Here is an 11197-nt window from a genome sequence, read left to right as displayed (position 1 = left end):
AACGGTTTGGGACGCATGCGTTGTGGGTTTGCATTGCTTCCCTTACTGTCTGAGGACCGATCATTGCGGGGAAAGCAGGAGTATCATGTCAAGATACGGACGGTACGGTGGAGGTAAGGAATTAGCGCAATGTTTGACTTTTGATTTAAGGAAATTAGGTATACAAGATAACGTAATCGCTAGAAGCCTGATCAATCCGAACTGCAGAGCAAAGTACCAGTATTTCACTACATTTCGAATTTCCTTTCCTGAGGTGGCTGCATGGCGGGTAAACGTTCTGTAATGGCGGACGTCTGATTATCTGTGTTTGCGCACAGCAGAAGGATCAGTGTCTGCACAGAAAAAAGCAAGAGGACTGACGGGGGGGGGGGGGGGGGGGGTTGGGTTGGTTGTTGTGTTGTTGTTTAATTAAAATCATTACACGTGTTTCATGTTCGAGTACATTCAAATTCGCTAATAACTGAAGTGCTGCTGGTTTCATTTATTTAATTTCCGAAGAATATTCTGGTTTCGGTTTTCTGTCTGTTTGTCCTTGCTGCTGTCGTTAAAAAAAAAAAAAAAAAAAAAGCAGATTCCCGACTACTCGTGACGTTTTTATAAAATAGCAGTCATTTTAGTTTTTCTTTCTTTTGTCTGTGTTTTTTTTTTTCATTTTTCATATTGAAATGGCGTAAACAAAGCTCAACGGCCAGTTCCGTCGCGCGAAGTTGTTTGCTTGAGAATTGATTGTTTAGACAGAATGAATACTGTCATCTCAAAATCGAGGTGCACTGCAACGTCTTATTTCAGTAGATGATTCAAATAGATCATTCATTGTTCTAATGTGGGTAATGTATTTGTTGTTGACTATATCGACTCCACATTTTCATAGTAATTCATTTGTGTTGATTGCTTTATTATACTATTTTGACATTGATCTAATTTATGTACAATACCATTTCATCCCTTGAACTGAAGCTAAGTAAAGATTCTCGTCATAATACTGAATTACAATTGATCGATTTTTAACTGAAGATGAACGAGTAAGTTGCAGTTCTTAAGATGCATACAATAAAAAATTATCCCAAGAACTGTCTACAATTCCAAATATCTTTACATTACGCACAATATTTCGAACGTGATGCAATATTTGTTTAATCATACCAATAAACTGTTATGTAGTATCATAGCAGACTTGTATATCTTTTTTTTTTTTCATAACTAGTACACATTTAGAGACTTGATTGTTTACTCCTCCATCTGGCTTCATTCATTACAGCTGACAGGAGGATGGAGGTCTGTTTCATTGATTTACTGTAAGTTTCACTGTAATTCAAAGAGCAAATTACTCTTGCAGTTGTCTGGTTGCAAACTTGTGTATTTTAGCCTGTACATTTTTATAAGTCTTGCTTTGCAGTTCCAAGATGTTGGACTTTTTCACTAGAAGATTCTAAATTGGTTATTATTTGACTTTAATAAACTAATTAAGATCTTGAACATGGAAACGGTGGGTTAAATACACACCACTAAACGTCCATAATGCTGTTTATTTGTCATACTTTAGACGTATTGGCTGATTATGAGCATTGTCCTGTAGAAGTGTGATCATAACTTCAAATTTGTACTTAACTTCCTTTGGGGGTGAGGTAGATGGAGGATCCCATAATAACATGCCTGTCAAATGTTTATTGTTACTAATTGCTGCTTCTTAGAGCAGAATGTGAAGCTCTTTCTTTGCTGAAATAGTGAAAAATCAATTAGGCTGGATTTTAAAGTATGTCGGAAGCATATTTTCTTACAGCATTACTTCATGCATGTGGACAATTTGGCTAAGATTTTCTGTAGAAATCCCAAATGCATACATTTATTTAAATAACCAACATATGATGGAACTACCAAAGGATAGTCGTATGCTAATGAAGCTGCTGACCTCAAAGTGCCCCCAAGATCCTCAGAATTATTGAGAAGAACCGTTCTCTTTGCAGTTAGGGTATTTGGAAAGGCTTTTTTTTTTTTTTTTGGAGACAGAATCTGCAAGGGTGGATTTGTCAATAGAACCACGATCTGGAGTTGCAGTGCCACCTTTTTATTTTTCCTTCCAGAAACCAAGGTTTATGTTGGTAACCTTGGAACAGGTGCGGGGAAAGGAGAACTAGAGCGAGCATTCAGTTATTATGGACCATTGAGAACTGTATGGATTGCTAGGAATCCTCCAGGGTTTGCCTTTGTGGAGTTTGAAGATCCCAGAGATGCAGAAGATGCTGTCCGTGGACTGGATGGCAAGTAAGTAGATAGTATGAAAGACCCAGATAATGCAGGAGTCCAAACCTTTTATTCCAGTAGCAGAGAATGTGCTTTAATGAAGACAGTCTAAAAAAAGTAAATCCTCTTTGTTTTTCAGTACACAGTTTTCTGCAAGGAATGCAGGTACTTTTCTGCTCAATTTGGAAATGTTGAAAATATTTAGAGGGTTTGTTTTAGTTTTAAGTATGTTTGCAAATCAGTCACTGAGATGTAATTTGCTCTTTTGAAACACAGAAGAAACATTTACTAAAATGTTTTCTCATGCCCAGTAACAAACATCAGATTTATGTATAATAGGCTTTGTATAACCACTCCTGAGGGGTTAGGGGTTCCATATATATATATAATATATATATATATATATATATATATATATATATATATATATAAAAAAAAGTGCAATACCTGTGTGGTTAATAAAAGTATTCGTCTTTTTAATTGGTAGTTATGTACTTGGCATTGGTGTCTTAACACAGTTCATGGAAAAACAGTGAGGTGTTTTGCTGAAAGGTATGTCTTAAAGTTAGTTTTATTTTATGGCAACTCATTTTGTTTAAAATGTAAAAGAATAGTTCTCTAGCCATGAAAAAGTAGTAGTATGTTATAAATACAATTACCTGCCTAATGCTAAATGTAAAGCATGTTTGAAATGATGGTATTCATTTAAATACTGACCCCCACCCCCCCCCACCACCACCAGTAACCTTATTAATTTCCATTCAGAATATCCTAATGGAAGCGCTCGTTGGTAGTTGCTAAACTGTAATGTCTGGACAGTGGAAGTGTTTGTAGTAAACAAATAACTGAACATTGTTACCGTACTGTAAAGAACATCAAACTGTTTTATTTAATTTGAATGCAAACATGTATCTGTGTTTTAAGTTGTTTATTGGGTTCTTAGAGTTTTAAGAATTTGTAATCCGACTCTAATCATGCAAACAATTATCAATGCTTCCAGTTTATCTACGTTATTTAAGAAAATAAAAACCCTGTCGCACCTGAAACCTGCCCTGCTCAACAGCTAAAATACATTTTATAATGAAGTACTGCAAACCAGCTGCCTTACCCCATTTCCTTTTCTTTAGACCCACTTCTGTTTTATCCGATAGACAGGCTTGTTACTGGGGTTTGTATATCAAGATTTTAGAACTGGTAAAGGCCAATTCTGTTTGAGAGGAGTTTTTTTTTTTTTTTTTTTTTTTTTTTTTTTTTTTTTTAAATGTATTAATCAAAATGGTTAGTCATGACCCTCAATGTTTATTTTTTATTTTTTTTGCTATATTGCGTCAGCATTCACAATATTACTGTTTGTTCCTTATTTCTGTCAGTAAGAGGATTGTCAGCACACTGGAGACCCATCTGTTCTGATCAAGAGTGACAGGCTACTGCAGCAGCCAGTCAGGTGCAGACTGCCCAGAGCATGCAATCACCGCCTTCAAGGAAGGAAGTCAAACAAATTTGTATGGCAGTGAAAAAGCACATGTCACGTGTTTTGTGGCAGGCACTGTTTTCACATGTTAGTAGTAATAAATATTGTACTTGCTTATTTTATGGTTATGTACACGTTTATGTCCTCTTTGACATGGCTTTAAAAATTGCATGTGTTTTTTGAAAAAGGAAAAAAGTGTTTAAAATATGCAGTGCCTATGACTATTAAACTATTGTTTAATACATGCACTGATCTCCAGCACCTGACAAGCAGACCAGGAAACTAATACCTGAGAACAGGACTAAAGGGGCACAATATTTTTGTATGGTATTAAAAAGCTTGATTACATTTATTTCATGTTCACATAGAATAAAAATGTAGTTGTCTTTAGTAGTTTTGTGTGTGTGTGAATTATTTTTTTTTTTTTTACGTGATTGAGGAATTTTGAAATCGATTTTGTTTCAAAGCGTATGATTTAATGTGTATCATATGGGGCTTGTATGAAATCAAGTCTCCATTATTTTTGCCCAAGAAATTTAATGATGACCTGACTCCATAATCATTTTGAATAATGCTATGGTCGAGTTTTAAAAGGTTAACGTGTGCAAACCCTTGAGCAGTCCAATTGTGTTCGTAGGATTTCTCTTATATAAATGCCATTGCCTCGTCTGGATTGACCTCTCTATAGATGCAGGTCAGACCTTGACTGTGTTTTTTTTTTTTTATATACTAATATATATTTTTCTGTGGATATATTTTCCATTTATTGTGGAAGTGCAGTGCTAATAACTGAAGTTCTTGATTTCAGGGTAATTTGTGGCTCTCGGGTTCGAGTTGAATTGTCTACAGGGATGCCAAGGCGCTCTCGCTATGACAGGCCCCCGGCCCGTCGCCCATTCGACCCCAATGACAGGTGCTATGAGTGTGGCGACAAGGGCCATTATGCCTACGACTGCCATCGATATAGCCGTCGACGAAGGAGCAGGTATGGGTGTCAATATTATGTGTTATTAAAAAATGTTTTCTTTATTTTTGTTTAAAAGTGTTTGCTTATTGTATATTTTGAAATGTTCTTCACAATATTAATAATCCACCTGGTCAAAACCTTTCAGGTTTCTTCGTTTGAGTCAGTCGCCATGATTCAGACTTAACGATTTCACGAGGCTTCTAGCAAATTCGTCATTTAAGATCCTTCTAGACCTTGAGGCGATCAGCATATGATGTCAGATACCCTCGAGCACCTTCGCCCTAAACTTCTATAGAGAGCAGAACATTTTGGTTGAGACGAGGTGATCGTCATAACAGTAAATTTGGCTTTCAATTGGGCCCCGTTTATAAAGAGGAACCTCCAGGTTGACCACATTCGCGACTAGACAAATCTTGCATCAATCAAGTCGCGCCTTTCCTCATATGGGTGTCAGTTTGATCATCGTTAGATTGAAGAAACTTCTAGATGCAGAGATCGGCTGATAGATACTTCTAGATCTGCTAGACCTTGAGGTCCAAAGAGGGTCGACTTGCAAGGTTTTATTTTAAGTACCAATTAATGTGTTTTTATTAAATAGAAAATCTTAAATGTGTTGTTTTTTGGTTTGTTTTATTTTTTTAAAGCAACACATCTAATTTCTGTAGATTAATTGTACAAAATGCATAGAGGGATTAGGCCCCAAACATTTATATATAAATCTATATCCATATATTTTCTTTCAAACTGACACTGTTACTAGTATAGAAGTTTGATTTCTGATTCCTGCAGAGGCAGTCAGAAGCAGAAATTGTTTGCCAAGAAATGGCTCCTGTTTAACATAATTAACTCTTAATGTGGTAGGTCCAGATCGAGGTCTCATTCAAGATCCAGAGGGAGGAGATACACTCGCTCACGCAGTAGAAGCCGTGGCAGGAGGTGAATATTTTGTATTAAGTTATGCGATGCTGGCTGTGAATTCAGTTTGTTCAATTTAGATTTTAGCTTTTTTTTTTTATTGCTCGTTAAGCTGTTCCGTCTTTATCGCGTAACATTTTAGAAATGCTTGACGTTTATGAGCAACTAAGGCTGCATCCACACTGGTTCTGTTTGAAACAGACTCGGTCTGGTTTGTTAGTTTGAAACAATGTATCAGTGTGCTTGCTGTTCACACTTATCAGCAAGCAAAGGGACCAAGTGTGTTTACATGCAAGCTAAAGTTATTTATTTTTTATTTTGTTTTTTGGGCCTTTTCTGGTGTGTGTGTCGGTCCCCCCCCCGACCCATTAGGTTTGTGTTCACAATACAGTTTGCAAGTGCATTCAGCTTGTTTATATGGTGCGTGAACCGGATGTTTACAATATCCTGCAAGGCATATTGAAAGATGGCAGCTGTTGATGTATTGTTCCTGTTTTTAATACAGCATGTTTTAGATTATTACATATTGCTGTGGAAGAAAGCACTGGCGAGCACTTTGCTAATTTAGCAGATGCATTTCTTGAATGCCTACAGTAGGAGAATGGAGTTTAAGCAATTCGTGAATGGTTCTCCTAATGTCGTCATTACAAGAAAATATTGTACTGTTTTTGTGAGTGTTGTCCAGTTTGGCCTCTATTTTGGTGTCTGACCAAATTTGCTTCCTGAGCTTCAGTGTCTTGTACAGTCCACGTAGTTTAGGATCACCAATTTCCACAGTGAAAAACGGAGAGCTTTGTTTTTTCTTTAATTTATTGATGCTGTAGCAACTCTGAAACCAAAAATAACAATATTTAAAATAGCACAATAATAGTTTAAAAATTAAACATTGGGTGAATTTATTGCAGATAACTCATTATTTTCTTTTATATTGCCATCTAGTCAAAACAAGTTAAAGGTACAAAAATAGATCAGCTATTGCCATTTTAAACATATGGTATACACATAATCAGAATGATTAAACAAATAATCCATAAGATTGTTTGTTTTAGTTTTGAATGGCAGTAACACACAACATAATACATTACTCTCCTATTAACTTGCTGAGTACACTGGTACAGTTTTGTACTTAAGTACAATAGCAAAACCAGGACAATTTTACTGATTCCAACCGGGACAAAAATGAAGGCTGAAAACTGACAATCTCAGTTTTCCCAGGATGTCTGGCAACCTTAATGCAGTTTCCCGAGGCATTGTTTGTTTACTTCTGAGGTCTGGTTACCTTGTATAGTTCGTTTTCCATGTGCAAAAGGACAGAGTCCAGCTGTTGTTCACATCTGAGGTTTAGCAAATGAACCAGACTCGGAGTGTTTGTCAAACCTCTTTAGGTGGACTCGGTACGGTTCGTTTCCGAAGTGGATTTTGTTGTTCATACTTCACATCAAATGTACCGAACCGTACAGAGTGCAGCCCAAACCCTCTGAACGGACCTAGTGTGAACACATCCTAAGAATCTAGCTGATAGCTGTTGATCTATGAAACAGTCTGCTTAAGAAGCACAATGTGTCTCTTGTTTCAGATCTAGATCTTTTTCCCCACGCAGATCGAGGTCATTTTCTCCAAGGAGATCTAGATCAGCATCTAAAAGATCCAGGTGAAGATTTTTAATATTGTATTCGTTTTTTTTTTTTTTTTAAATGCTTTTATGAAACAGATTACAGTCGGCGCCACTATTGGGACGTCTCAAAGGAAATATCCCAATAAGCGGCTGTCCCAGTTAAACGAGAGACAGTTGAGATGACTTTAGTAACTCTTTTTTTGAAAAGAAAGTGTTTCTTCTTAATGAAAAGAGAAAGAATGCAGTTGCATCAAATTATCATTGAATGTTAAGTACATAATTCAAAATGAGTCAATGTTTTTTTTTATTCTTAAACAAAGTGCATCGCACCTGCGATGTTGGCACGCTATAACCATACTTTTAAACCGGATAGATAACAATTGATCTGTACTCCTTATTACAGTGTATGGCAATACAAAATTACAATCTGTGTTTTCAGGTCTAGATCAAGATCTAGATCCCGGTCCAGATCGGTTTCACGCCCAAGGAGCAGGTGAGAAGAATTCAGCACTAGCCTTTTCATTGCATAGACACTTGTTTTTGATTAATATATATTTTATATTGTAACAAACAGCAATTGAGACCGCAAAGAAGTCTGCATTTTCAGAACCATAGAAAGCACATGGAATTTTGTGAATTCAGTCTTGGTTTTCTTCTGATTCAGACATTTCAATGTTAAAAATATTTCAAAATTGTTCTAAGTAGAATGCAGGATGTGCCCTATAGCCTGGAGGTCGCCAGTTCTAGTCCAGGCTATTTTATTGCTGTATGTAGATGGGAGCTCCCAGGGGGTGGCACACAATTGGCCGAGCGCCGCTAGGGGTGAGGGCTTAGGTCGGCCAGGGTGTCCTCGGCTCACCGCGCACCAGTGATCCCTGTAGTCTGGCTGGGCGCCTGCGGGCTTGCCTGCAAGCTGCGGTTGGCTGACGGCACCCGCTATGGAGGACAGCGTGTGCTTGTCTTTGCCGCTCCCGAGTCAGCGCGGGGATGGTAGCTGTGAGCTGAGCCTAAAAAAAAATAATTGTATATGCCAAAATGGGAGAAAATAATACAAAATAATTGACGTTTTACTAAATTTAAAAAATATATATTTCAAAATTTAAAAAATGAGATGTAGTGGTCATGGCTCCAAAGATTCATTTGTGTGAACTAAGTGTATTTAAATTTGTGCTGGGAAGAACATGGAATTTTCATATTCGGATATTCGTTCTTTTCAAATCATTATCAAAGCCATTATATGCAACACTGTATTAAAGTTGAAAAATATCCCAGAAGTAAGAAAGGCGGTACTTTACCCTTGTGAATTAACTACAAAACAAAGAAAGCAATACAGTAGTTAAATCTTGTGTGTGTTTTAAGTAATTCAAGTAAAAACAAAGTAGACAGTGCATGTTTTCTCAGTAATCCCTGACATTGTGTCTTTGCAATAAAAGTGTCCATAGACACATTTTCATAAAGTAATAACATTAGTTTTTAACTTCAACACATCAAGTAAAGTAAATGTGAAAGGGGGTGTTGAACAATGAAAAAAAAACAATATTTATTTTTTTTGCATTCCACTTAACTAAAACTAGGATTGCATAATGAAAGAATTAAAATGTTGATTACTAGGAGTCATTTATTTTGCTAGTACAGTAATCTGTTGTGTATCCACCCATCACATATCCACCATGATCAATGTCTTCAGCAATGCTAGTTTATTTTTGAACAGAGAAGATTAGTTCAGAGACTGTAGATTCTACCAAAGCTTTTGTACACTGTGTTGGATGTGCTCCATGCGCAACAAATATGTGTAGTGTCACGCGAGCTGTAAAGTGTATTCATATGGAAATAAATCCTGTTCGTCTGCAGGGTGTATTGACTTCAACTTCCGTCTTGATCTCCTGCCTGTCACTAGCAGTGAATGTATGCACCTACACAGCAGACAGCTACTCTGCTGCAGGCATTAATACCCTGTATCTTTCTAAACGAGGGATTATGGGGCGCTTTCCAATGAGAGGTGAATCTCAAAACAATTGTTGTGTGAAATAGTAATTTGTTACAGCTGTGCATAATGGTTTAAAATAGGATTTATTTATCTGCCTTTTTACATATCCGCCCTTACTCTGGTCCCACTTCAGTCGGGTACGCGACAGATTACTGAGTGACCTGTAACATATTACAGACAGAACCGTACCCCTATTTTTTAATATATATAAAATATATATGGGGCTGTTTTTTTCTGACAGTTGGGGTGCCCCAGGAGAACGCCCCCCCACTCGCCACGTCTGCCAACGGGGTGCTGGCAGGACACCCCCCCCCCCCCCCTCGCAGCAGTGACAATAGCAAGTAGCTGAGAAGCAAAGTGAGCAAATCCTGCCGCCAGCCTATTAGACAATATATATAAAATCTGACACCGATAAAATAATTTGATGGACAGAGACATTTTTTTTATTAATTTTCTTACCTTTGAATACAAGAATATAAAAAAATGTTTGTTCGGATATTTGTCCCAGCACTAATTTAAATAATGTAAACTCTTACATCTAAACATTTTCAGATCTGGCACTGTGGCAAGATCAAAATCTGGCTCTCAAGCCAGGAGGTGAGTACTGTGTTAACATCTGCAACCCTTAACAGCATTATCCAAGTAGATGTCTTTGAGTGCCCAATTGTTAAAATAATTTGTACCAGCTTATGTACTAATTAATATTGCTAAATGGCTTTGGACATATACATTATTATACTATACATGTTCTCTTAATTCTGGAGAGCAGGGTGTGCCCTGTAGCTTGGAGAGCCAAGCTATGCCACCGCCGACTGTAGACGGGAGTTCCCAGGGGGTGTCGCACAATTGGCCAAGCACTGCATGGGAAGGGAGGGGTTAGGTTTGTTGGGGAGTCCTTGGCTCGCTGCACACCAGCAACCCCTGTGGCTGCCTGTATGCAATTCTGCGTGGTCCTCTGATGCTGTAAGTTCTGAGATAGCTGCCAGCTGGGTTTGCAGAGTGAAAAAAAGCAGATAGCTGACAGCTGTCAATTTCCCTGTGCTCGTCTTCGTCTCTCCCAAGTTAGTGCTGGGGCTGCAGCCAGGTTGAATAGTAATTGGACATTCCAAAATTGGGAGAAAAATTGGGAATTAATAAAAAAAAAAAAATGTTAATGACTTCAGTGAAGAGCGCTTCATATATAATAAGGACTTTATAAGTGCCAGTGAATTAATTACACTGTTTCAAATAGCGATTTATATGAAATCCATTTAATTTTATGTAAATTCCACACTTTCTATGTGACTTTATGTCCCCAGGAAATAGGTATTTTGTTAATTTCTAAACATTAACATTGGTCTTTAATAAACAGGCACTTATTTTAAAGTGTGTCCTAAAAGTTTAAATTTCTTTCCCAGCCAGTCAAAATCTAGAACATCACCTCCAAAGCGAAGGTAAGGATTCTTCCTTTGTTGGGGGAAGTTTTAAGTGAAGGAAAGGCAGGAATGGCCTTAATGTTTGTCCCCCACCCCACCAAAAAAGAACCAAACAAAAACGTGTGAGACAATGGTACTGTAATTTAAACTTTCTTTCTGTCTTGTAGGCGCTCACCATCAGGAAGTCCCCGCAGGAGTGAAACCCCTGAAAGAGATGACTAAACTTTTTATAAAACCAAATCTTTTTGGAAGGAACACATTATTTGTTTACATTATTATTAGGGAATCTGTTGATTCTGATGAGGATTTTGTGTTTTGAGTAATATGTTGAGGTGTAATCCTGGTTCCTTTTTTTTTTTTTTTTTTTTTTTTGTCAAAAAAATAAAAAGCAAACAGATTTGGAAAATGGCTGAGTATTTTGTTAGCAGGTAGAAAAAAATGTGTCATTTATACAAGTGGTCATGCGGTGCATAAGAACTAAAATGCAATGGGCTGTTTTGTATCTGCATTAAATTAAATCTTCACTTTAAAAAAAACTGGTCTTTGTGATATATGTACATTACATTTCTAGATATGATTCAACTTG

At 37.2% G+C, this 11197-nt stretch overlaps 1 protein-coding gene across 6 annotated transcripts; it reads left to right on the top strand.

Moving 5' to 3' along the window:
* Nucleotides 1–10983, top strand: LOC121315780 (serine/arginine-rich splicing factor 7). 6 transcript variants are annotated; one of them, XR_005950317.1, is made up of 9 exons: nt 36–113; nt 2082–2262; nt 4521–4697; nt 5541–5615; nt 7171–7245; nt 7649–7702; nt 9438–9553; nt 9749–9793; nt 10779–10796. XR_005950317.1 is itself a non-coding variant. In XM_041250175.1 (9 exons), exons 1-9 carry the CDS (start codon nt 86–88, stop codon nt 10831–10833), a joined length of 702 nt encoding a protein of 233 aa, XP_041106109.1. In that variant the 5' UTR covers nt 36–85; the 3' UTR covers nt 10834–10983. The 6 variants fall into 6 exon arrangements, 4 of the variants coding, with proteins under 4 accessions (XP_041106112.1, XP_041106109.1, XP_041106108.1 ...); XR_005950316.1 differs by lacking the exon at nt 10779–10796 and adding an exon at nt 10594–10629; XM_041250175.1 differs by lacking the exon at nt 9438–9553 and adding an exon at nt 10594–10629 and having other exon boundaries at nt 7195–7245; nt 10779–10983.
* Nucleotides 10984–11197: the final 214 nt, after the last annotated feature.

The sequence above is a fragment of the Polyodon spathula genome, chromosome 5 (assembly GCF_017654505.1).
Source record: "Polyodon spathula isolate WHYD16114869_AA chromosome 5, ASM1765450v1, whole genome shotgun sequence".
Classification (NCBI taxonomy): Eukaryota; Metazoa; Chordata; class Actinopteri; order Acipenseriformes; family Polyodontidae; genus Polyodon; species Polyodon spathula.
Note: the sequence above shows the minus strand (reverse complement) of the source record. Positions and strands in the feature narration are given on the sequence as shown.